The sequence below is a fragment of the Bos grunniens genome, chromosome 9, assembly GCF_055505025.1.
Source record: "Bos grunniens cultivar Pamir isolate PY7600 chromosome 9, Bosgru_T2T1.0, whole genome shotgun sequence".
Classification (NCBI taxonomy): domain Eukaryota; kingdom Metazoa; phylum Chordata; class Mammalia; order Artiodactyla; family Bovidae; genus Bos; species Bos grunniens.
The window spans coordinates 57,691,624-57,718,829 of record NC_141173.1 but is presented as its reverse complement, the minus strand read 5'-3'; the positions used below and the strand labels follow the sequence as shown (position 1 = coordinate 57,718,829).

General features: G+C 40.0%; 1 protein-coding gene and 1 long non-coding RNA gene across 9 annotated transcripts in view; one reads left to right on the top strand and one right to left on the bottom strand.

Annotated features, from left to right (window-relative positions):
- The window catches only part of EPHA7 (EPH receptor A7), a 531,141-nt gene that overhangs the window by 202,576 nt on the left and 301,359 nt on the right, over positions 1 to 27,206 (bottom strand). For 6 of the 8 annotated variants that reach the window (XM_086316386.1, XM_086316387.1, XM_086316388.1 and 3 more), the window contains exons 1-2: positions 5,768 to 6,255; positions 1,282 to 1,346 (exon numbers count right to left, since the gene is read on the bottom strand). In XM_086316386.1, the coding sequence (XP_086172512.1) occupies positions 1,282 to 1,346; positions 5,768 to 5,864 (162 nt within the window). In that variant the 5' untranslated portion in view covers positions 5,865 to 6,255. Of the gene's footprint in view, positions 1 to 1,281; positions 1,347 to 5,767; positions 6,256 to 27,206 lie in introns of those variants that run through there. The other 2 variants (XM_086316392.1, XM_086316391.1) reach the window with 2 other exon arrangements.
- On the top strand, positions 6,257 to 10,537 carry LOC147365992 (uncharacterized). The gene is made up of 2 exons (XR_015132356.1): positions 6,257 to 6,377; positions 10,307 to 10,537. It is a non-coding gene; the product is annotated as an uncharacterized LOC147365992 (long non-coding RNA).

The window sequence follows — 27,206 nt, the reverse complement described above, 5'->3', positions numbered from 1 at the left end:
AAAATGGGCCACATCTATCATTGGCAAGAAAGGTGCTCAATTTTTTTGTGAATGCCTTCCTATAATGTATATTATTTTACTCACAGAAACCATTCAACTTTCAAGGTTAAGTATGACATTCATACTTCAAACTCAGCCTACTTTTTATATTTAATCTGTAAAATACTTGTCATTTTTTTCATAGCTCTTTCTGACCAATACAGATAACTGCAATACGATCTTAAGCATCTCAAATATTCATTTTAAAAACCTAATCTACTTTAAACAGATTTGCATTGTTCACATTTTACGTTTTTTAAACTAACTTCCAGCTTATGACATGTTCATTTCATGATGTTCTTAAACTCAAAAATCTCTTTCAGACTTTCATTCTTTGCAAACTTTTTATATCCTCACTTATACTTAGGGCTCTTTGACTCCAAACTTTTCATTGTACCAAAGATTAACTTAAGTAACAATGGGGATTACAATTCCCTTTCTTGGAGCCTTTTTACTTAGTAAAGGATGAAGTATGTACCCTCTTTCACAATTAAAATAATACCCAAAGACATTGACATCAAACTAAATTTAAGTAAATGATGTATCTTTCTGGATACATGACACTTAACAGAAGTTTTTTAGAATCTACTTATATTCTCATAAACTTTTATTGGACAGCTTTCACTCATTTATTATAACAGATTTTTACTCTGATATGTGCTTGCTCTGCCATCACTTCTGATTAATAAGAACAGGTAGCACATAGTACAAATTTTGGAGAATCCAAATCATATTTCATAGCAAATTTTATGTTAAAATGTTGAGCATATTAGACTTTTAGTTATCCTTTCATGTATATTTTGAATAATGCTAAAACGTTTTTCAAAAGAGGAAAACAGATTACCTACTGTTTTTAAAGAACTACACACAACCTACCTGGTGATTATACTAAAGAAGTATAAAGTAACTAAAGAGATATGAGTTCATGAAAGGCATATTCTCTGTAATTAGTTAACATTTATAGCCTGGAAACTGACATATGGTCCCACTCACAGAAGAACTCAAAAGATTATGGTTAAAGAGATTTTTTTTTTTAATCTATTTTTCAGAGTTCTAAGTATACCATCTCTACTCCAAGAATTCAATGTCTCATTATAAACCCAACAAAATATTGAACAAGATATGTGAAATCAAAACAATTTAAATGTGAAGAATCTGAATAACTCCACTGGGGAAGGGAAAGAGGTTTTATTTCTTACTTTAAAAAACAGAGGTTGGTATTTTATGAGGAGAAGCACTTACCCCATTGGGTGGAGAGGAAATCCATTCCAACTCTGTTTGTTGTGCTTTAGAATCCAGCAGTAGTACTGAAAAAGAAAGTTGCATTTCTAAATGTTAGATGAAAAGGGAAAATATGTTTGTAAAAGTTATTAAAGTCAATCTAATTTTTAAAACAATTATCACTTTATGATTTAAAATGTATAAACAGTTATTTATATTAGTGAATGATGAAATATAGACCCACCTGACAAAAATATTCCACTTTCTTAAGGGAAGAAAGACATTGAAAAACCAACTTACATTTTTTAATTGAAATGTTAAAATTAATTAGAAACTTGAAAGTATGAAAGCAAAAGTAAAAAAATGATATGTGATGCATACTGATTCAGTAGTAATTATATATTATAAAGAATTCTGTAAACCACTGAGTGCTCTAAATTTTGTCAAATAAAATAGCATTAACATAATAAAGCATAATTCCATATTACTCCTCAGTCACTGACTTGTACTATTCTTCAAAAACTATTTCCTTGTGCCTTTTGAGAATTGGAGTTTATTTTTTTAACTTTCCACACACAATGTCTTCTCTTAAGCCAAAATGACTATAATTAAAAATCATATTAAGCAGTGTTATTATGAGAAAAGTAAATTGCCTATCACTTACAAGATACATTTCTGGGTTATTCAAACATCTGTTTTTAATATTTCTACTTTTTAAATTTACAAATATTTCAAAGCATTAGCTAATTCTCAAAATGGGATATTCAAACTTTGACTTAACTTTTAAAAACAGTTATATTATGCTTTTACGCTACCATAAAGTATAATGCAATTAATATTTATATAAATGTAATAAATGCTCCGGATGCATTTACAATACAATATAATGCAAGGTAATGCATTCAAATGTCACACATTAATATATACCATGCTTCCAATTTGATATATTTTACTGCTTTTTAGGACAATTAATCTCCTTAAAGCATTCACTCTTTGCTCAAACTAGTTTCAGAATTATGAGTTTGTATTCTTCAAAAATATTTCCATGATTCCATAGCATTTTAACAAATGAATCAATCTTTCCAGAAATAATGGTGAATATATTTTCAGGCATGTAAATATGCTTGCCATCAACCTCAACAAAATGTTAAAATTTGAACTTAAATGAAATACATGCTTAAATAAACTTTTCAATAACTATGAATAGAGTAAAACACTGTGGTGTTAAAGGTAATGAAAATTTTTTACTCTAAGAAAAGAGAGAAACAGTTGATAATGTGTTCGACTCCTTCACACTAGTCAAGGTTATTCCCTATAACTGAATATAGATATACAAACACTTTTTTCTCAAAATGTTTTATACTTAAGACTCTCAGGGAGACCATGATAGCACTCACCCTTTCGAATAATAATAATAATTTTAAAAGCCACGCTTTTAAAATATTAAGTTGTACTTCGAACTAGGAACATCAATAAATGTTTGGACTACTGAATTTATAGTAAATGATTTTTAAAGTTTATTTTGTTTTTGTCCTCAAATGCACAAACAATGTGGGTTCTATGTACTTTTCTTTAGAGATGATTTATTTTATTATTATTATTATTATTTCCGTCTTTCATAGTGACAAGTGAATTTTAAACCCAGGAGACTTTCTTGGGTCATTTTTGAAGGTGAAATAAGCACAGTGATGATTTACTGCTTTTCCGTTACCCCTCGGTACAGCCTGGGGTGAGAGCCAGGGACCCAGGTGGGGCGGTGATGGCAAACAAGTTAAGAGAGAAACACATGAGCAAATAAAAACAAAAGGGAAACCGGCCCCTGAGCGTTTAACTAGCTCTTAAAGATTCAGCCCGTCTCCCTTCCGCTGTCTGCTCTCTGGACCAGCCGGTAACTGCGCGCTTTTGCCTTCCCGCTCGGAGCACCAGCCTCTCTTCCCTCCCGCGGAGGCGTAGCCTGGCGGTCAATCGGGAACGCGGCGTGCGGTCCCGGGTTCCGGGACTCTGAGCCCTCGCCGCGCGGGCTGGGGTGGGGGATGCGGGGGGTGCGGGTGAGGAGCGAGATGCCGGGCGCGCCGGTGGAGCCGGCACCCGGCCGCGCGGGCAGCAGCGAGAGCCGGGGCGGGGCCGTCGGCGGGGCGGGGCGGGGGCTGCCAGACTGGGCTGCCAGACGGGCGCGCCTGCCGCGCGGAGCATCCATTACGCCTCCGCCAGACCTGGGCACTCCAGGGAACCGGTGGCGCCCTAGCTCCAGAGGGAGCCAGGAGGAGGAGAGAGGCTATCGGGAAGCGTCTCCTCAGAGGGGGCAGCGGCAGCGGCATTAATGGAGAGGAAATACAGCGGCTGCACTTCGCCTCCAAGCGTTAGACTGACTTATATGCGCGCTCCCAGTAGCGGGAACCGACCTCCCCGAGAGAACATGTGCGGGAAAAGTGGAGAAAGGAGGTCTCTCATCTTTCTCTAATCATTCCCATCCGCTCCAGAGAGCTAGGCACCTGCTCCAGGCACTTCCTGGCGCTCGCCCCTGGGTGCCCCGGCGTCGCCTCGGGGCTCGCTCGCTCCCAGAACGGCAGCCCTTGACCGCCGCGACTCGCCGGGTGAGTCGCCACCGAGAAGCGGAGCGCCTTCGCCACCCCCGCCCACCTTTTAAACAGCTCACTTCTGCATGTAAAGAATTCGGCCTCCTAGAATCAGAATCCTCTCCACGTATTTCGCACCCAGAAGAGAAACGCGGGCGAGCAAGCCATTCTGACTGCAGGAACCTCTCCCCCTAGTGATGCAGTTATTTATAGCTCAAACTCCAGCCGGGGTTTGCGCTAGCTCGCACGCGGGGTTTCGCCCCGGCGGTGCAAACTTTTCCTCGGGTCCCGAGATTCCTAAACAATCAATATAAGTTTGCAGGATTCAATGTCCCTATTCTCTGATGTCACGCGAGTAGAAATGTGGATTTTGGTGTGTATGGCTGTGTGTTTCTAGCAGATGTCTGTTCATCTGCAAGAGCGAAACCGACAGCTGGAAGTTAAGGTTTGCTCTGAATGGGTTCAGCATCAACACAGGTTGCAGATGTGGAAACTGGGGTCAGAAGGTCAGGCTGGATCAAAGAGTAGGTGGTGGCGTTTGGTTGCGGGGGTGGGGAGAGAGGTTTCAGTGACCAAAGAAGGCCCCATGAAGAGAATCGTAAAAAGCAGCACTAAATCAGGAAGTTTTCAGACATAGATGAAGCGAGTACCGATGCCTATCAACTCCCGACCCCAAGACCTATATCTGGTAACAGACCTATATCTGGTAACAGATTCCTCCATCCTCCACACTTTAGGGACAAGTAATTATTAGTATTCGGCTTTTCAATATCGGGAAATCAGCTTTAGACGTACAGCCTGCACGATAAGGAGGGGAGTGGGTAGACTGTGACACTGCTCAGAAGACGTTTCCATTGACAGGATTTATTTTTCCCCAGCTCCAACTACAGGCACCAAAAGGTATTTTTACCTTCTGTCAATGGTTCAAAGGAGAAGACGAGAGGAAAAAGCCATATACAGGCGTATCTAGCTGCCCCAAAGAATCTTGCTCTCATGAACCAGAACTAGCCCCGGGGGTCCATGTCTTTTGCAAGGTTCGATCACTCGTATTCCTTAACTGCAGAACTGTGGGGGCAGAGGTTTGAGGACTTCTGGTCGCCCAGGCGGCATCTTTTTATCAACTGCACAGTCCCAGCCCTCCCTTTATCCCCCTCCCCTTGACCCCCACTCCCACCGCCCGCCCTTGGCCGGGCCGAGCCCGCTGGTCTGCCACTGTCCCCGCGGCCGCCGGGACCTGCGCGGCGCGCGCTGAATGGAGATGTCTCAGGCCGGCGGGGCGCGGGGAGCGCGCCGTCCGCTGCTTCACCTCCGCGGCGTTATTGTTCCGCGCCGGCGTCCGAGCGCCAACCGCAGGCCCGCGCCTGCTCCTCCGACGCAGTGAGCACTTCATTAGTAACCCGAGCGTTCGGAGCTCACACAAGTCACGGCCCCTCAGGGAAGGATCCAGCCGTTCGCCGGCGGGCTGGCCAGGGTTCTAGAGGCTGCACTCCCCGGTCTCCGACCAACTCTGGCCACAGCTTACTCCCAGTGAGACGAACGGCGAGACGAGGAAGAGCAGAGGGCTAGAGGAAGAGATCTGACCTGCCCCGGGTCCGGGAGAACGAGCTCGTCGGCGGTTCCCACACCCCCGAGCTCCCGCCCCCCCCCCCCCTCCGCCTTCCTTTGATGCTCACGCCCTCTGGACAGTCTGCGCCAGAAATCCCACTCTCGTCGGGCTAACGGCCCTGGGCGCGGGGCTGCAGGCGGCTCAGAGAGCCCGGCTAGCCACCGGCCAGCCTGGAGCGGCCGGAGCGGTGAGGGGGCGGGGAGCCGGCGGGGGAGGGTCGCCGGGCACCAGAGGCGCGGCCGGCAGCCCCGCGGACCAGCCGGCTCTTGCAGGTAGACAGCTAAATAAATAAGTCAGAACAAACTTTGCTTTCCCATCACCTTACCTTCCTTTGCAGCCTGCGCTTCTCCGGTGTGTGCAAAGTGGAGCAGCCAGATGTAGCATAAAATAATCCATGAAGGGTGCCGAGTTTGAAAAACCATGGTGCATGAGCAGGTTTTATCTTAGGTTTCAGTTGAGCCGTAGCTTTTTAAATGCTGTTTGCTCCGAAGTATATGGGCTTTTTATTTTTTATTGCGCTCCACGCATTGATTCCCCTTCTCGATCTCCGGCTGGCTGCTCCACGTTTAGCTTTTAAAAAAATTTTCCCCCCTCCTTTCGTTCACACTGTGTTTGCTGCCTGCAAGTCTCCGACTGCAGACCCGCCGCTTGCTCCACACTCCAATAATATCAATTAGGGGGGAGGGGGCGGGGCTCCGAGCCGAGAGCCTCCGCCACTCGGGTTGAGTGGCAGGCGTAGCCGGCCTCCCAGGCGGCGATTCCCAGGGCTTAGGGGCGGGTCCCAGCTTAACGGCCGCCCCAACCTTGGGGGTTGGGTTAGGGGCGCGGGCCAATCGGCGGCAAGCGGAGTCAGGTTGCGGATCCAGGATTCCCTCCAGGTTCTGAGCTCTCGGCTGGCTCTGGATGCTCCGAGGAGGACGTGGATGGCAGCCGAGGTGCGTGCTGCTGTGGGCGCTTGGCTTTTAGCAATCGCAGCTTTCGCGGAGCAAAATCAATCTTAAAATAACCCTCCTAATTTACAGTCGTGTTTATAGTAGTGCTCCTCGCGCTCATTTAGAAACCAGAGCGATGCAAGCTCTCTCAGCTACCAAGCACGGAGCCGGGACAGTGAAATGAGCTGTGCCTTTAAGTAAAGTGCCTTTCACTTTCTTGTTGTTGTTACTCACAACCTCCGCGGGTCGGGTAACTTTGTTCTTTTTCTTTCTTGAAGGCTTACTACAAGACTCCAAAGACAGTTTTAGGCACCACCCAGCACAATCTCTGATAGAATAAAAGTAATCAAATGTATTATATTCAAACAATGTTTCCAAGAGTTTGCAACAAGCTCTGGCAAGAGAGCCAGAGGAAAAGGGAGTGGAGAAAGGAAGTCTTTTGTTTTATGTGCCCCCCTCACCCCCGCCCTATCGTTTACCGATAGTTGGTAGGACTAAATAGAACACTGCAAGAGAAACTTCTGAAAGTTCCGAAACGTTTTTCTTACATGCGTATCATTTTCCGAGATTTTCCTGGAATTCCCCCCACTTTGATCGTTTTCCACTTCGCTGCATAAATTACATTTAATTTTAAAGAATGTTACCATGCATTCAATTAATTTAAATTAAGATCAAGACCTCTTTCGCACATATTGAGTACTTTTCAATAATTAGTCAATAATTACCTTTCAAAGGCAAACTAAGAATAAAAAATGTCACCAACAACGCCGGTTGATTTCGTCTAACTAAAATATTGAGGACGACTACCTAGAGGAATCCCATTCCCCTTAGGTAGTTTCAGACACTTTGCAATTCAAAAGATGGGTAATACAATAAGATGAAGAACTTAAAAACCTTAATTGCCAAATCATCAAATCCGAAGGTCAAGCCTAGTAACTTGATCACATGTCTAAGAGGAGCTTCATTTTCTTCCTGTCCTATATATATATTTCCTCCCTTTAAAAAAAAAAAAAAAAATTCTGTCATTCATGATTTGCCTCTATTTAAGAGAGGCAAAAAGTTTGACCTCGTCTAAGACTCCAAACTTTTCCTATCTTTTCAATCTGGATATGTAAAGTAAATTGAATTGTTTCTGGTATTTATAGCAAAGACTTTTCAGAGATGACAGATCCCTAGATTTTAAAATTGTATTTTATGAAAAATTGTCTCCTGTAGTTTTTACTTGCCTAATGCAATTACGAAGAAAAGAGAAATGAGATTTCCTCCCCTCTAACCTATCTTTGGGTCTCTATTTTATTTCTTAAATATTACTTGTTCCTAGCCATTACCCCTATTAAACATTTTAAAAATTATAACTAAAAGCATCTTTAGTGCCCTTTAGAAGACGCATGGAAAATGTAAATCACTTAATAGAGTAACCTTGAAACTAGACAAAAAGATGTAGAGTGCACTTGTTACAGAGATTAAGCAGTGTTTACACAAACGGGTGCTTTAAGGAGTAAAAATTGTAAGGTAAAACACTAGAACTAAGAATGTAGATCCCCACATGTAGGCAATAAAACTGTTAATCTCACATACTCACAGATATTAAACCACTTCTAATAGTTAAAATAATTCTCCAGAATTTCAACACTTTCCCCAGGGTCTCATCCCTACTTCTTAGAATGACACCAAGGTAGCCTTTAAAGTTTAAAATATTCCTTTCATCTATTGAATGACTAATACTCAGTGATGTGAATACAAATACCTTTCCATTAGACCAGGAAACCAAAGAAGTAACATCCTTCACTCTGATGAGTGTAGGTGGTGTAAGGAATCTCCTTATTGTGTCCCTTCTATCAGACATAGAGGCATGTTCAGCCTCGCTTTCATTTTTAGAAACAAGAGACTTTGCATTAAATGCACACGTGCCAGACTGCTAACAGTTTTGCCTGCAGAGTTGCACAATGATACTCATTTTCAGGTTTACCAACCTTCTTTCTTTTGTATCTAGGTAAGTGATGAAAAAGTCATGGAATTTAACTTAAAGTAAATGACTTAGTCAAGGAAAGGATGATTGTTATACTGTTTTATACAGTATATATTTTAATATATAAAAACTGTATAAATTAGCAATAGACTCATTGACTAACAGCAAAGTCTATAAACCTCTTTGTACATGAAGCCATTGAAATAAAAAATAATTAGTTCACAAAACTGTCCTATTTTATAATAACTTAAAATAGTTAATTCCTTTATATCACTTTTAAAATGGTTTATCTTAGCATCTTATCTATTTGTGCATATTATTGCTAAGGCAAATTTTAGAAAAGCAAATGTATGTATGTTTGTAACATGTATTAGAAATCATTTTCCTGAACTATACCAAATGGCATATATAAAACCAACACATGTAAGCCAAAGCAGAAATTCCAGGAAAATTGTTTTTTAATTTTTATATATTTGTTGGGAAATGCAGTTAATAGAATACCCTGCTTATATTTAGATAACTTTGGAAAAAAGAGACCAAAACTTTAATATTACATTTATAAACCCTCTTTCGAAACATCTGTCTTAACTGTATAGCAGAAAGATGACAAATGCATGTTTTCAGATTCAAAGAAAATATGCCCAATAGTTATGTGCTGTTATTTTTATCTATCTGATTACTGATAATCACACATAACTGTACATATATGGAAATAAATGTACAAATTCAGGAAACATTCCAAATGAGGGTACAGCTATTAACTTCATTTAACTTGCTTCAACACTAATATTTATTTTACCTCACTGTTAATCTCTGGGAGATATTTTCCAATTTTAAGAGAGGAATAGTTACTTAGGAGTACATTCTAATGACTTCAGGGAATAAGTTCCATAAATTTTCAAATAAAAGCCTTTGTGTGTGTGTGTGTGTGTGTGTGTGTGTGTGTGTGTAGTAAACAGGCCTTCAGAGGGGAAAGGAGAAACCTGAGACTTTAGTTACAAACCCAAGGCTGCCAAACTAAATAGTTAACAGTGACAACAAAATCAAAGGTCTGTTTCTGAACCTAGTAGTTTTGCACTTACTCTCTAAATGCATTCACAGCTGGTAAATGTGGAAATGCAAGTTCATCACAGAAAAGGGGTAATTTAAACTGAATTAGAAAAGGTCCTGTACAGAAGAAACTGATTATAAATAGAAAAAAAAAATTATGTCTCAGTTAATAGATATTACAGAAAATTGGGTTCTCTATTTGTGATTTCAGTCTAAATGTAAACAAATCTTTCCACTGTGCAGGAAAATCACTTACATGTTTACATTAGCATGATTTATGTAGTATATATAAAATATTTACTTGTAGTCCAGTGTAAAAAATGTACATAGGCAAAGCTCATAAATAGCAATGATTTTACTTATTCTTCAGATTTTCAGATTTATCTAGTAGTATAGGAAGTTAGAAGTCAGATATCAGAAGTCAAGGCTATATTTTGTGCCTTTATAAAAGTTCATTCACTTTTGCATGGTTGGATAAATTGGTAACACTTAGAAGATTAAAATTATAATTCTTTAACTGCAATTACTGAGTTAATTCAAGAGAGCTTAACAAAAATAGTTTATCAAAATTATAAGTCCAATTGAATATTGCCGAGGTGTCACTCTGAAATTTTCTGATCACTTAAAATGTGTTAAATAAAATAGTATTAAATAAAATAACTTTAATTATTTGATTATTATTAAAAGAATTAGTAAACATAGCAGAGAAATGTGACACATTATATTCAAATTCATTAACACATGCCCACTTGTGCTTAAGAATTTATTTTCCAAATTTGGTTTGCTGGAGGAGGCTCGTCCATTACTTATAGTTCTCTATTCCATAAATCACCAGCACTGAGAGGAAGAACTAGCTTAAATTATGCAAATTACTTCTACATGCTACATGGTTTTTCATCTTGCAACTTTTTAGTTCTTCAAACCCAGTGGATTTTCAGATGTCAAGGAGATCTGTGATAATTCAGTGACCACCAGGGGGCATCAGGATCTCTGGGTGTCCTGAGTAACCAAGCCCACACTGAATAAGGATGAGGTAATTATAAAATTATTTACATACATAATTATGTGTATATACATATATGTGTGTGTGTGTATAACTTTATATATGTGTATATATATAATAAATACATACTTGTTCCTTTGACACTTTTAAGTTTCTTATACTCTGTACCTATACCAGTGTACTAAACGCCTTTGTAAAAAATTGTGAGATGCTATATAACCTATTTCAAACTGTTCAGGCCATATTTAACTGAATAGATTCTGAAGGCACCTTAGAAGGTGAATTATATTGCAGAAAAGCTCTCTCCGATTCTTTTAAACCAAGCATCTGAGGAACTCTGTCTCCAGGTAGACCTCAGATACTCTCTTGCTTTCCACCCACTTTACTCCTAAAGTCTTTCACCCTCGAAACATGGCCAGGCTGGGATTGAGTGTTCCCTCAGACTTGATAGTACAGTTTTTAAGGATCCTGTGATATGCCCAGGACTCTCTTGCTTGAGGAACATTTTATAGGCCACTTCTACCCATGGTCTTCTGCCATGGTTAATACTAAAAATGAAATTTTGTCAAAATTTGCCTGCTTGATCTCAAGGAGGTCTAAGAAAAGGTCTGAACAATAGTAATCTTATGCATCAAAGTAATTTAGAAATAATATTTCTATGTTACAGGGAAAAGAATTTAGAAATAGTGTGCCCTAGCTATAAAATTATAAAGTTGAGGGTACTTTTCCCACTAAGTCTGCTCCCCTTCTAGTTCAGACAGTAAAGACTTCTGTAATACTAGGAGAACTGGGTTCAATCCCTGGATGGGGAAGATCCCCTGGAGAAGGAAATAGCAACCCACTCCAGTGTTCTTGCCTGGAGAATTCCATGGAGAGGAGCCTAGTGGGCAAAAAGTCAGATATGACTGAGCGACTAACACTTTCACTTTCAAGTGTGGAATTCTGTACACTGCCAAAGGTGTTGCCTTCTGCTGCTGCTGCTGCTGCTAAGTCGCTTCAGTCGTGTCCGGCTCTGTGCGACCCCATAGACGGCAGCCCACCAGGCTCCCCTGTCCCTGGGATTCTCTAGGCAAGAACACTGGAGTGGGTTGCCATTTCCTTTTCCAATGCACGAAAGTGAAAAGTGAAAGGGAAGTCTCTCAGTCATGTCCGGCTCTTCGCGACCATGGACAGCAGCCTACCAGGCTCCTCCATCCATGGGATTTTCCAGGCAAGAGTACCGGAGTGGGGTGCCATCGCCTTCTCCGGTTGCCTTCTACTACCCCTTAACTAGGCCCACAGTGTATTCTCTGTGGCGAAAGTGGGCAAATTTCTGGGAGGAAAAGTGTGTTAAGTCCCTAATGCAGTCCCATTTGAATTTCAACAATATTAGAAGCTCTAAATACTAGAATGGCTCTGACCGAGACGTAAATACACCTAAAGACCTCAAAGAAGTCCTCATTGAGAGGGGAATGAAAATTCTGGGCTTAAAATTTGCTGGGTGAACCTACATGCCTGAGGCTCAGAAGCACTCTGAACCCAGCCACCCAGGTATGATGTTTGTCCTAATTATCTAAGTCTGGACTAAAACAGACATACCATTAGAGCTCAAATGTTGAGTGACGGAGCAAGGTTTCACTGCAGTAATTCTGTGTAAAGCTAGGTTTCAAATGTTATACAGTGTGGCAGTAAGGAAAATGAAGACATTAGCGGACTGAACAAATGAATCGTTGGGAAGAAACATGATCCCTTTGAACAGACTGTACTTCTAGAAGTTCTTAGACAATTGTGGAGAAAAGAAAACCTCAAGAAGGAGATGCTAGATTTCCCTTTCAGTTGAACTGAGCCAATTAAAATAGACAAATGACTATATACTTTTCCTTGATGATGCAGATCAAATAGATTACAGATTCACAATCTAAAACACATAATATTTCAGTAAAAGAATATTGACATAAACCTTGATTAAAATAGTATTTTCAAGTATTAAATATTTAGAAAGGCACAGGGGTCATATTCAGATGAACAAAGCATAGCCCAATACTCTCAAGACCTAACGCCATCAGGATTCCTTTGTGATTCATGTTTCCTTTTAGAAACAGGAAGATCATATGTTTAGAGAAATAGGTAACTAGCCAATTTTACTCAGTGTTGATTTCAGCCATGAGAACAATGATGATATCTAACATAGTCACACTTTTAACCATAAATTGCAGTGATTCAAAGCTACAATAAGGATCATCATCCGCCTTGTCCAAAGGTCTTTTCTTCTCCCCTCTCTGCACTCAGATCAGATAAAAAAAAAAAAAAAAATCATGAACATTCATACTCCATCTCAAGATTCTGTGAGTATATTATTATCATTGCTTGGTTATGTAGATGCATTTGCTTTAGCTAAAGCTACAAAGTTAAGCTGATACATTCTCTAGTTGATTTTAGATTGATGAAATGACTGAGGTCAATCTCAGTTTAGTTAAGTATTTTAATATCTGATAGTCACTCTCTCGGCAGTCTTTTATGCAACAAGCTCTGGTGGCAAATTGTGTAAAACTAAAGATGTAAAAAACACTACAGAAATTTGCCTCATTTAAGGATAGATGATAATCAGAAAAGGCAAAACCAACTTTATCTACCTCACAAGTACAGGGAAAGGAAATTTAATCTGCATTCCAATAAAGAAGGACAAGACCCCTTATGAGAGTTCTTTCAAATCTCAACATGGATTTAATGTTTCTATGCAATCACATGCAATCACATGTCTTTATTTTAACAATTTATCATATATTTACATGGTAACTTTGAGTTAAATTTTGAGGAACAATCACCTTCTAAGTTTGAATAAAGGTATACTATAATAAGTACAATATGGGAAACTGTCCAGTAGAGCATCACGTTTTAAATGGTAGTTATGTCCATTTTAGAGGATAACAGCTGTTATTCAATCTATTACACTTGTTCCCAAGGCTACACAACAGGATGGTGAAAGATACTAAATAAAAAAGTGTGGGGGGAAGCAGTCACAAATTTAGGATGAATATTATAGTTCTATGTGTTCAAATATCGCAGAATATAATATTTTTAAAATTTGCTCTACAGTCACCCCTTTGATATTTCATTGTATTTGCCCTGTTTTTATTTTCTGTTTATCTTTCCTCTCTTCAGCTCTGATTAATCTGCTACTTATTCCATCCAATAGAATTCTTATTTCCATGGCTTGTTTTTTATTTAGTTTTAGAAATTGTTTTTTATCTTGTTTTGTTTTTCTAATTTCCAGTTATTTTTTCACAGTATCTTATTCATTTAGGGTTACAGTATGAATCTTTTATGTCTTTAACCAATTTACAGGGATTTCTTTTATCAGTTATAGTTTTATTAAATTGTCTATTTCATGTAGGTCTTGATGTAATCCACCCATTTGTAGTATCTGCTGACTGTTGTTCATGGTGAGATCAGGGCATATTTTGGTGATGGTGGATCCTTGCTAACTTTGGGGTTTTGAGATATATACACACTTATATATATACATACACATACACACACACATTTATATATATATATATATATACACTTGTATATACAAATATATATATATGCTCTTTTGGTTATGTTAAGGACATATTTACCTGTTGTCATTTTTGTTAAATGTGATTTTGGTTTTTAATCACAAAAGAATATTGATTTTTCACAAACACATTTTCAGGCCCTGTGGAGATGAACATGTAGTGTTCTTTTTAGATATCATTTCCTTAATGTTACTCCTGACTCAAACTTCACTTATCATCCTAGTTAAAACAAAATGTCCCCCTTTCCCAGCCTCCACCCCTTCCTCTATTTTATTATACCCTTAACACTTATAATCAGACACTGGCTGGCTGAATCCCAGGCTGTCTTATTTTGGACTGCTATAACAAGTACCATAGCCTCAATGGCATATAAACAACAGAAATTTGTTTCTCAGTTTTAGATGCTGAGAAGTCAAGATCAAGGTACATGCAGACTTGGTGTCTAATGAGGGCCTACTTTCTGGTTAATAGATAGTCATCTATTTGCTGTGTTCTCACGCATCAGAAGGGGCAAAGGGGCTCTCTTAGGCCACTTTTACAAGCGCACTCGTTCACAAGGGCTCTGCCTTCATGACCTAATCACTGCCCAAAGGTCCCACCTCCTAATAGCATCACCTTGCTGCTGCTGCTAAGTCACTTCAGTCGTGTCTGACTCTGTGCGACCCCATAGATGGAAGCCCACCAGGCTCCCCCATCCCTGGGATTCTCCAGGCAAGAACACTGGAGTGGGTTGCCATTTCCTTTTCCAATGCATGAAAGTGGAAAGTGAAAGTGAAGTCACTCAGTCATGTCCGACTCTTAGCGACCCCATGGACTGCAGCCTACCAGGCTCCTCCATCCATGGGATTTTCCAGGCAAGAGTACTGGAGTGGGGTGCCATTGCCTTCTCCGAATAGCATCACCTTAGAGGTTATGATTTCAACATATGAATTTGGGGAGGCACAAATATTCAGTCCCTGTGCATATGCATACTCACTCAGTTGTTTCCAACTCTTTGAGACCACATGGACTGCAATCCACCAGGCTTTTCTGTCCATAGGATTTTCCAGGTAGGAATACTGGAGTGGGTTTCCATTTCCTCTTCCAAGTGATCTTCCCCACCCAGGGATCGAACCCCAGTTTCCTGTGTCTCCTGCATCGGCAGGCAGATTCTTTACTTCTGTGCCACCTGGGATTCCTTCAGAGAAGTCATTTTCTTTCTCATCCAGAGCCCAGACTATAAAGTTTCCTTAATGATTAGAATGTTTTCTAGTCCAGGGGTCCTCAATCTCTGGGATCTAATACCTGATTGTATTGCTGATCCTGCTCACAGAATCAGTTTTCTCTCTGTGTCTCACTGTGTGCATGGTTTGCTGAACCCATGGTAGGCAAGGCATGAGCTAAGAGACTGGAAGAAAATGAAAGGAGCCAAAGGAACTGCAGACATGTTTATTGTCTCCTGGCTGGCACAGCAGCTGTAGCAGCAGACATAACACAACGTAATTGCACACAATCCTGACAGGCTTTTCCAGGTGAAGCTTATATATACTTACAGAACAAAAGTAGCCTGTGGCCAAGTGGGTACCTCATGACATGCATGTGCAATGCTATAAGTGATCTCAGCTATTACATAACCATGTAAAGTCATTGTTTACAGAACATGAGGTGAGACGACATGAGAGCATGGGGCAAGGAAGCTCAACTGGCACCATCTTATTAATTTTCCCACACTGATGATCTGAAGTGGAGCTGATATAATAACAATAGAAATAAAGTACACAATAAATCTAATGCGCTTGAATCATCCCCAAAATAACCCCCCTACCTGTCTGTGGAAAATTGTCTTCCATGAAACTGGCCCCTGGTGCCAAAAAGGTTGGGGACTGCTGTATCTAGTCAACCTTCTATTAGGGGCACAATCCACCATCAGACGTGTGTGTGTGTCTGTGTGTGTCTCCACTGCAGATCTCTGCCTCCTCTCCCAGCAAAAGACAACTCATTCAGGCACCTGTCTCAATAGACCAATAAGAGAACCCCTACCCTGGCAGCTGAAATATTGGATGACAGCTTGCCCCTGGGTTTCCCTTCCCTCTTCACTCCCAGAGCCTTTCTCTCTCTTTCTTCTGAGCGAGGCCTGGCCATCACATGGCTGGACGTTTTGCAGCACAAGGGCATTTGGACTATCTAGTCAACATCTTGTCTGGACCAGGAGCTGTCACATCCCTACCAGTTGTAGTCTCCCTTGCTAACAATGAGAACATATCTAAGCCTCCAGCAAACAGTCATCTTGTAGATGGTTTTTTTTTTTCTTTCTATAAATAAAAAATAAATCTGATTCTCCATTTTTTTTTCTTTAAAGTTTCTTTTAAAAATAAATTGTTTAAGAATTATGGGAAGATGGCAGCGGTTGTGGAAGCATAATTTGTGTCTTCCATGATTCCCACATAACACAGGGCCATTGAGATATTAAAATCAAAATCCACTAACAATATTTCAACAAGAGCAGGTGGTGCTAGTGGTCAGGAATCCAATTGCCAATGCAGGAGATGCCTGAGAAAAGGGTTGGATCCCTGGGTTGGGAAGATCCCCTGGAGGAGGGCATAGCAACCCACTCCAGTATCCCCCTGTATTCACAAAATACAAACTGGTGGACAATATCCACTTGACCTGCCTAGTTTCACCCTAAAAGTGGGGAAAGCAGAAAGAAGCAAGTGTCACCGGACACCAGAAGGCTGGGCACATTTTCATTAAGGCAGCACAGTGAGCCCAGCCCTACCCCTTTCCAGAAGAGCCCCACACATGCTCTGTGCAGGCAATATGTAGGACCCCACACCAGAGCTCAGAGCTTGAGTGGTGAAGGAGTCCAGCAAGGAGGTGCAGTTGAAGGCAGAGGATCTTGGCTAAACTCCACCAGTGAATGAGGCAGACATCTAAACTAACACATGAAAGTCTTTATATCCTCACACTGAACTGTCAGGGTTCCACTGGGACTAGACTGCACAATGGACATCAACAATAAGGAGTGGAATCAAAATTAAGTTGGATGGGAACAGTAAAGACGAACGCCAGGGAAGCTCGAATTCAGGTCGGGAACCAGGAAAAGCAAAAAAGGCACTGGTGTCTGACGTGACACTTGAGGGGCTCCAAACAACTCAGAAATCAAAGTAAATGAAAATTTTAAGGCAATAATTCTTCAAAAAGGGAATTTAATGCCAAAAATCCTTGACGAGCAAAATCTCAAACTTTTAAAGATAGAATCATTAACAGTTTGATGTGGAGCCATTCTGGAGCCTAGAGGCAAAAGGAAAAATCAGTAGTGCTGATCCTGATTATACGACAGTGTTTCATGAAAATGTTCCAGGCGCCCTCCTTGAGAAGTTTACGAAAGAACCCGCTTCAGAAATAAAAATAACTGAAGAGTCATTGCAGTAAAGATTAGTGTGAAGATTAAAGGAAGGTTTTAAAAAAAATAGTATGTAATTGATACAGATTTGGGTCCTCAGACTCTATTTAATCAATTGAAATCTGCTGAGGAATTCAGACAGGGCTTTATTGGGACTCCTGTTGCACCAAGGGAGTGAAAGCAAGTAACAAGTGCCCTTGCTTGCTGTTGAAGGTGGGGAGGGGATTGTTTCCTTAAAGAGGTGAGGGTATGGGTGTATCATTGGATGCTGGAGGGGTGGCTTTGGTGGTCTGCCCACCCCTTTGGTGCTGCTGTGTGCAGTGATCATGCACAGTACCCTCCATTGATCCTAGCACTTCAGAAGTGGCAGTGGGTTTGTGGCCTTTTGGTATCTTATTGTTTGTAATTAACCAGACTTTGGGTGCCTGTGGTTAATTTTGGTCCTATATATTCTGCTGCTGGAGGAGACTTTTCTCCAGGTGCAAGCATTCAGGTAAAGGGGCCCAGGTTCCAGCCTATGTCATAATAGCTTTATATTCTGAAAATGCAGGTATGATACAAAAAATTGGGAAAGGGGAGGAGAGAATTGAAATCTGGTGTGAACGTCTATTTTCAGAAGTCACAACTAGTTCTTATATTTTTCCTAGCTTATCATAGTTTATGATTCTGAGGTATAGTTAACAATCAAACATTATGTTAATTTCAAATGTATAACATGATTCAACATTTCTGCGTATTGTAAAATATCAACACAAAAAAAATATTAATTTTAGTATGTGACAAATTCCCATCATTAATGTTAGTAACAGGTGGAGCTTTTTAAATGAGGTAGGTGCCCTGATGTATTCAGAGCAATAAGTCAGACTGGGGTGAACATCCTTGAAGCAACTGGCATTTCAGATTGGTTTTGGGTTTCAGGAATAACTGGTCACATACAGCTGATGATTAACATTTCAGAGAGAACAGATAGTATATAAAGAGCACAGCAGGGTATACCCATGTTATAGAAGAATAGACACTTCCAAACATTTGAAGAAATGTAATTGGAATGATCTTGAAAGTAGATATTATGAAGACTAACCACAGGTGTGAGTTAGGAAGCAGAACCTCTGAGTTGATCCTTGAGATGAATATAATCCAGGTGGGCACCTGGACTGCTGCCTGTGGAAGACAAGACGCCGGCCCAGAGGGTCCAACCACGTTTACACGGAATTCTTAACCCACAGGAACTGGGAAAATAAACGGTGGTGGTTATGTTAAGCTGCTGACTTGGAGGCTAATTTATTGTGCAATTGTCCGAAACTAATGCAGGAAGTTTCACAAACTTTTGTGGGTGTCTAATTTCCAAATTAATTTTCTCCAGCTTAAAATGCCTCTAACTAGTCTGTTTCCTCATACATCAGAGCACTGAAGTATGGGGGTTCAGTTGCTCCATATATTTATTATTTTCCATATTTTTTTTACCATTCTGTGTGGTGATATATTGTGGTTTTAGTATTTATCTGATGAGTAATGAACTTGAATACATTTTTATACATTTATTGGCTATGTGAATATCATTTATAAGCATCTGATAAAAATTTTTCTCTTTGAGTTGTCTATTATAGATTATAGTGGTGGTTCATATATCTAGATATGCATCCTTTATCAGGTGTACTTTGTGTTTTGCCTTTTTACTCTGTTAATATAATCTTTGATACAAAGAAATTCTTGATTTTCTTCTGGGATTAGTAATGTTAATATCTTGTTCAAGCAATCTTTGCCTGATTTGGCGCCACAAAGATATTTCTTTGTGTTTTCCTCTGTCATCTGTATTGTTTTCCCTTTCATACTGGAATTTGCAATCCACCTAGAATTGTTTTTCGTTTATGATGGAAGGTAGAGATCAAGATGCAATTTTTCCCCCATGAAGTATATAATAGACCCAGCATCATTTCTTCAAAAGACCTACTTTTCTGCATTGTACTATAACAGAGTTTTGATCATAATCTGGTGGATGACTATGTGTGTGAAAGATTCTTCTAAGTGTTTGTGATATTCAGTTGTCGAAAAAGCCATACTAGTCAGAAAACCGGCATATTTACCTATTTATTTTTGAGTAAGGGGGGAATGTGCTATTTAAAATTCTGTGCCATTGCATGGCTTCACAGAGATCTCATTCTTGTTGATAGGACTTCAAAAACCTTTTGTTATAATTTGAGACAATGTCTAGTTATTGTTCATTTGAAGTTTATCCTGATCTTTGGAAAAATATATTGCTTACTTAAGACAAACCTACAGATGTTTCATCTGCCTTAATTCTTCCTGTTTCACTGGACAGGAAGCAGCATTCAGTGCCACAAGTGATGTTATGAATTATGGCAAGAATAAAGAAGCTTTTAAAGGCATGTCCATCAATTTTTTCTAAGAGAGATAAGAGCCTTGAAGCCATGCGTTCCTACTGCTTCCTGTTCTTTGCCTTCCTCCTTTATCCCACGTGGGACATAATACAGACTGAGAGTGATTATAAACAAAATGATTATAGAAATTTAGAACCTTAGGTAAAAATACAACATTTAAGTTTCAAACATATCACCTGTTCCCTAGCATTTAAATGATTCTGTTAACCTGGGCTCTCTGCTTCCAGGATTGCGCATACTCTCAGTTCATTCTCAATAGTCTGCTAGAGCCAGGGTCCCCAGCCTTTTTGGCACCAGGAACCAGTTGGCTTTGGAAGACAATTTTTCCACCAACTGGGGTGGGGGATGATTTCAGGATGATTCAAGGACATTTTTGTGAACTTTATTTCTATTATTAGATCAGCTTCACGTCACATCATCAAGCATTAGATGCCAGAGGCTGGGGACCCCTGCGCTGGAGGGTTCTGTTTTCAACACAGAATACTTCACTCCTCCACTGGAAAGTCTCTAATGGTTGCCATCTCACTTTGTGGTGTGAATCAAGTTCATTAATGACTCAAGAAAGCCCACCAAACTGTGACCCCGTGACTGCCACCTCTCTTGTCTCTTTCCCCCTTTGTTTTTTCTATCACACTGATTTCTTGCTCTCCTAACAGCCCAGGGGAGCTTCTTCATCAAGTCATTCAGATTCCCTCTTCCTGGAATATAATGCCTCTAGACGTTTATATTTATGATTCCTTCACCTCCTTTAAGTTTACTCACTTGTCTCTTCTTACAAAGGTTTTCCTTGGATTTCTCTATCCCTTATTTTTTTCTTTCTCTACAGTTCTTATCACCATTCAATATGTGACGTCATTACTTAAGTTTATTATATTTTCTTTCCAAACTAGAATGTAAGATGCATGAGAATGGGGAATATTTTCTTTCTTTGGTGCCTTGAACAATGGTTACACACATACTACATACTTGATAGTTGAATATGTGAATGAATAGTTTTCAGTTAGTTTGACCATGTGTTTTATAATCAGCTGTGTGAAGTTATTTCTAGAGATGTGTTTCACAAGGACATTTCTTGTAGCCTAGATTTTCTGAAAGTGAGATTTTTGGCAGTGCCATTAATGACAAAAATTCAAATTTTTGAAAAGCATTAGAGTGACTCATATATAAAATTGAAAAGAGGGAACAATACGTCAGAGGATGTATATTCATTTTTAAAGAGAGCTATACATAATAAAATATAGCAGATAATTATTGGGGAAATAAGACAGAATTAAGCAGGATATGTTCTCATTATACATGCTTAGTAAATTACAAAAATTATCTCTGAGCTCAAGATGGACAGCTCATCCTCAATCCAGTTTACCTGCTTAAAAACAGAATATGCTGATAAATGTCTAGCTCTAAGGACATAAATTATCATTATCTAAAACTCCTTTCTTTTTTTTAGTGGGGGGACCCCTCAAGTTTCTTAAAAACAAACCATATAAAATCCCTAAAGCAGGAATTCTTTATATGATTCCTAGAAATGTCTTGAAAATATATGTAAATTGTGTGTGAATGTGTATTTTCTGGGGGAAGTTTCCTAAATCTAATTTTTGAAAGAATCCAAGCAGAAAAAATTCAGAACCCAGCTTTAGATCAGTGATTCTTCTACCTGGCAACACATTAAAATCATCCAGGAAGCTTTTTAAAATTGTCAACCCCAGCTCTGCATTGCCAGAGTTTGATTTATATAGATCAGTCTGGGGTGGTGGGGTATCGGTACTAGATATATTTATTTTTTGAGCTCTTTGATTGATGCCATTGTATACACATAGCTGAGAATAATTGCGACCAATTGGATAGTACAAAATTACCTAGACGTTTTGTTAAAACCCAACTTTGCTTGTTTTCTGAGCTAGTAGCTCTAGGGTGTGGCCTGATGATGTGCATGACTAACAAGTTACCAGATCATTTTTTGCTTCTCGTTTTGGGATCACACTATGAAAAACCTACTTTGGCACACTGGTTTTTAATGCTGGCTGCTCGTTGGGATTACCTGGGATGTTTTTACATGCCGTTGTTTGACACTGCTGCTGCTGCTGCTGCTAAGTCGCTTCAGTCATGTCCGACTCTGTGCGACCCCAGAGATGGCAGCCCACCAGGCTCCCTCCCCCGTCCCTGGGATTCTCTAGGCAAGAACACTGGAGTGGGTTGCCATTTCCTTCCCAATGCATGAAAGTGAAAAGTGAAAGTGAAGTCGCTCAGTTGTTTCTGACTCCTAGCGACCCCATGGACTGCAGCCTACCAGGCTCCTCTGTCCATGGGATTTGCCGGGCAAGAGTACTGGAGTGAGTTGCCATTGCCTTCTCCGTTGTTTGATACTACCTGGCTTAATTAGAGATGCTGATTTAACTGGTCTGAGATGAAATCTGGGCTTGGGTTTTTTAAATAGACTCTCAGTTAATTTTGTAACTTTTCTCAAAGAATTATTGATTCACAGAATCAGAGTACACAGAGGGACTGTATACCATTCACCCAGTTTCCTTCAGTGTTAACATCTTTGTAAAACTATTGTATAATATTAAAACCATGGTATGGGGAGGGAGGAGGGAGGAGGGTTCAGGATGGGGAACACATGTATACCTGTGGCGGATTCATTTTGATATTTGGCAAAACTAATACAATTATGTAAAGTTTAAAAATAAAATAAAATTAGAGGAAAAAAAACAAAAAAAAAAAAAAAAAAAAAAACCATGACATTGATGCTGGTACAATCCACAGCATGTTCAGATGTCATCAGTTTTACAGTCACTCGAGTCACTCGTGGATATGGGGGGGGGGTTGTGTGTGTGGTTCTCTCAATTTTGTCCTGTGTGTAAAGGCATATAGCCACCAATATAATCCAGATGTAGAATTGTTACATTATCACAAAGATCTTACATCCTTTATTTGCTCCTCTTTTGCAGTTACAGTCAACTCTTCTCCCCACCATTCCTAACCCTAGGCAATCACTGATATCTTCTCCATCTCTATCATTCTGTTATTTTAGAAATGTTTACACAAATAGAATCATCCAGTACATGAGCTTTTGAGATTGGCTGTTTTCAGTCAATGTAATATCCATGCAATATCCAAGTTTTTGAGCATATCAGTAGTTTATGCTATTTATTGATCAGATCAGATCAAATCAGTCACTCAGTCGTGTCCGACTCTTTTCGACCCCATGAATCGCAGCACGCCAGGCCTCCCTGTCCATCACCAACTCCCAGAGTTCACTGAGACTCACATCCATCAAGTCAGTGATGCCATGCAGCCATCTCATCCTCTGTCGTCCCCTTCTCCTCCTGCCCCCAATCCCTCCCAGCATCACAGTCTTTTCCAATGAGTCAACTCTTCGCATGAGGTGGCCAAAGTACTGGAGTTTCAGCTTTAGCATCATTCCTTCCAAAGAAATCCCAGGGCTGATCTCCTTCAGAATGGACTGGTTGGATCTCCTTGCAGTCCAAGGGACTCTCAAGAGTCTTCTCCAACACCACAGTTCAAAAGCGTCAATTCTTCGGTGCTCAGCCTTCTTCACAGTCCAACTCTCACATCCATACATGATCACAGGAAAAACCATAGCCTTGACTAGACGAACCTTTGTTGGCAAAGTAATGTCTCTGCTTTTGAATATGCTATCTAGGTTGGTCATAACTTTCCTTCCAAGGAGTAAGCGTCTTTTAATTTCATGGCTGTAGTCACCATCTGTAGTAATTTTGGAGCCCAGAAAAATAAAGTCTGACACTGTTTCCCCATCTATTTCCCATGAAGTGGTGGGACCGGATGCCATGATAGTAGCATTTTATTGTATGAATATACCATAGTTTATTTACCCATTCATCCACTGAAGGACATTTGGATTATTTCCAGATTTTGACCTTTACAAATAAAACTATGAACGTTCATGCACAGGTTTTTATATGACAATAAGTTTCCATTTCTCTGGCATAAATGCCCAAGAGTACCACTACTGGATCATATGGTAAGCACAAGTTTAGTTTTGTGAGGAACTGAAACTGCTACCATTTTAACATTTTACCTTCTGACTACTAAAGTACCATTTTACTTTCTAGTCAGTAAAGTATGAGTGGTCTCATTTTTATGCATCCTTGCCAGCATTTGGTGTTCTCACAGTTTTTTGAAAAATTAGCCACTAATTTAGGGCTTCCCTGGTAGCTCATCTGGTAAAGAATCATTCTGCAATACAGGAGACCACGGTTTGATTCCTGGGTCACAAAGATCCCCTGGAGAAGGAAATGACAACCCACTCCAGTAATCTTGGGCTTTCCTGGTGGCTCAGTCCATAATGAATCCACCTGCAATGTGGGAGACCTGGGTTTGATCCCTGGGATGAGAAGATCCCCTGGAAGAGAGGATGGCAACCCAACCCAATATCCTTGCCTAGAGAATTCCCAGGGACAGAGGAGCCTGGCGGGCTAAAGTCCATGGGGGTCACAAAGAGTCAGACGTGACTGAGTGACTAAGCACAGCACAGACACTAATTTAGGTATGTAGTGATATCTCCTGTGGGTATAATTTAAACTTTTCTTATACCTAAAGATATTGAATATTTTCCCATATGCTTATTTGCCATCTGTATATCTTCTCTGGTTAAATGACTCTTCATATCTTTTTCATATTTGTCAAATATACTGATTTGTTTTTGTAGTGTTGAGGTTTGAGAGTTTGTTATATATTCTAGGTGTAAGACCTTCTATTGAAGAAGGAAATGGCAACCCACTCTGATATTCTTGCCTGGAGAATTCCATGGAGAGAGGAGCCTGGCTGGCTACAGTCCATGGGGTCACAAAGAGTCGGACATAACTGAGCAACTAACGTGCACACATATACATACACACAAGACCTTTTATAAATATATGTGATTTATAAATATTACCTTTCAGTCTGTAGCTTGGTTTTTCATCTTCTTCACAAGATATTCCACAAGGAAGAGGTTTTTAATTTTTCTGTGGTTCATTTTTTTTTCTTTTATGAGCTGTGTGCTTTTGTTGTCAAGTCTAAAATCTCTTTGCTTGCTCTAGAGACTTAGGACTTTTCTATATGCTTTTAACAGTTTAATACTTCTACATTTTACTTTTAAGTTTGTGAATCTTTTGAGTTAATGCTTTCTTGTAAGGTATGAGATTTAGGTAAAGGTTTATTTTAGGGGGCCTATGCTCCAGTTGCTCCAGAACCATTTGTTAAAAACATTTGTGCAACAACGTTATAAAAGAGGCCATAGGGATCCCAATATATAGGGGTTGTCAAGGAGCAGAAGACCCAGTGAGGAAGGAGAGTGTGGTGTCCCAGAATGCAATAGGGCAATGTGTTTCAAGAAGTGGTCTGCTGCTGCTGCCGCTAAGTCTCTTCAGTCATGTCTGACTCTGTGCGACCCCATAGATGGCAGCCCACCAGGCTCCACCGTCCCTGGGATTCTCCAGGTAAGAACACTGGAGTGGGTTGCCATTTCCTTCTCCAGTTCATGAAAGTGAAAAGAGAAAGTGAAGTTGCTCAGTCATGTCCAACTCTTAGCGACCCCATGGACTGCAGCCTACCAGGCTCCTCCATCCATGGGATTTTCCAGGCAAGAGTACTGGAGTGGGGTGCCATTGCCTTCTCTGTCAAGAAGTGGTCAGCTCTGCCAAATACTGACAAGAGGCCAAGCAGAATGAGAGTTCGAATAAGATAGAAAAGAGGGACTGGGCTTTATACACAGAAACTTTATGCTGATAGAAATATGAGGACAGGATTTTCTTATATCTTATTGTAGCATATGAAAGAAGAATAGAAGCAGATGAGAAGTTGACTTCATGGTAAGTTTTGCAGTATTGTGGCATCTGTAGGGCTGGGAGTGACAGCAGCGTAACTTAAATAGCTAAAAACCTATGACTCATATAAGGAATTGAGTGGGACTCTTTTAGGACTAACTGGAGCCAGGGTATCTATCATCCCCAAGGTTTTATTTCTGCCTCTGTCTTTAGCTTTCCCCCTTCTTTGTGGATGGAACTCGTTTCTGAGAGAGGAACATCATCTGGAGGTTGTAGGATTTAGATGGGGAGAGCATGCTGCAGGGAGTTAGGAGTAGATGGGGGGTCTGTAGGAAAAGATGGAGACAATAACCAGGGCAATAGGGGTACAAGTAATTCAACAAACATTTTCACCTACAGTTCACTCTTGAACAACACACGTTTGAACTGCATGGGTCCATTTACAGACAGATTTTTTTTTTTTCCTCAAGAAATAAGGTACTATACCATCTGCAATTTGTTGAGTCCAGGAACACAGAACCACAGATAAAGAGGGGGACTGTAAAGGTATACTCAGATTTTTTACCTCTGGAAATGTCAGCACCCTTAATCACTGTTCAAAGGTCAATTTTATTTCCCTCATCCATCCACAGAAAAGATTACTGGGGAGCTGAGTGTATTTTCATCATGTACATAGAAGTGTTCAGTTTAGTCAGTTCAGTGGCTCAGTCGCATCTGACTCTGTGACCCCATGGACTGAAGCACACCAGACCTCCCTGTCCATCACCAACTCCCGAAGTTTACTCAAACTCATGTCCATTGAGTTGGTGATGCCAACCAACCATCTCATCCTCTGTCATCCCCTTCTCCTCCTGCCTTCAATCTTTCCCAGCATCAGGGTCTTTTCAAATGTCAGCTCTTCGCATCAGGTGGCCAAAGTATTGGAGTTTCAGCTTTGACATCAGTCCTTCCAATGAATATTTAGGACTGATTTTCTTCTACGATTATGAATGTAGAAGTGTTCATATGTACTCAAACCTTATTTATTGCATATGAATATATATGTGTGTTCATATGCACAGAATAGATGTCTTATAATAGGATTTTCATTTAATTTTTTTGATCTAAATATAGAATATTTCAGAAAAACAGTTTTGTTGTTCTAGTAGGTGCCTGAACACCATCTGAAAAAGACTAGGCAATAGTTTTTTAATTTTTTGAAACATTTTTATTGGTTGTTTTACCATGTTTTATTATATAGTTGCTTTACCATATGTAGTACAGTTGCTTTATGATATTAGCTTCTACTGAACAGCAAGATGAATCAGCTATATGTTACACATAGCCCCTCCCTTTTGAACTTCCTTCTGATTAATGTCAACATAGTGCATTAAGTACAGTTCTCTATCCTATACAGTATGTTCTCATTAGTTAGCCAATTTATACACAGTATCAGTAGTATATATGTGTCAATCTCAATCCCTCCCACCCTCCTCCTTTCCCCCTTGGCATCCATACATTTGTTCTCTACATCTATGTTTCAACTTCTGTTTTGCAAATAGGATTATCTGTGACATTTTTTTCTAGATTCCACATGTATGCATTAATATATGATATTTGTTTTCATCTTTCTGATTTGTTCTATTCTGTATGACTGTCTTTAAGCTCATCTACATCTCTACAAATGACCTAGTTTCATTCCTTTTTATGGCTGAGTAG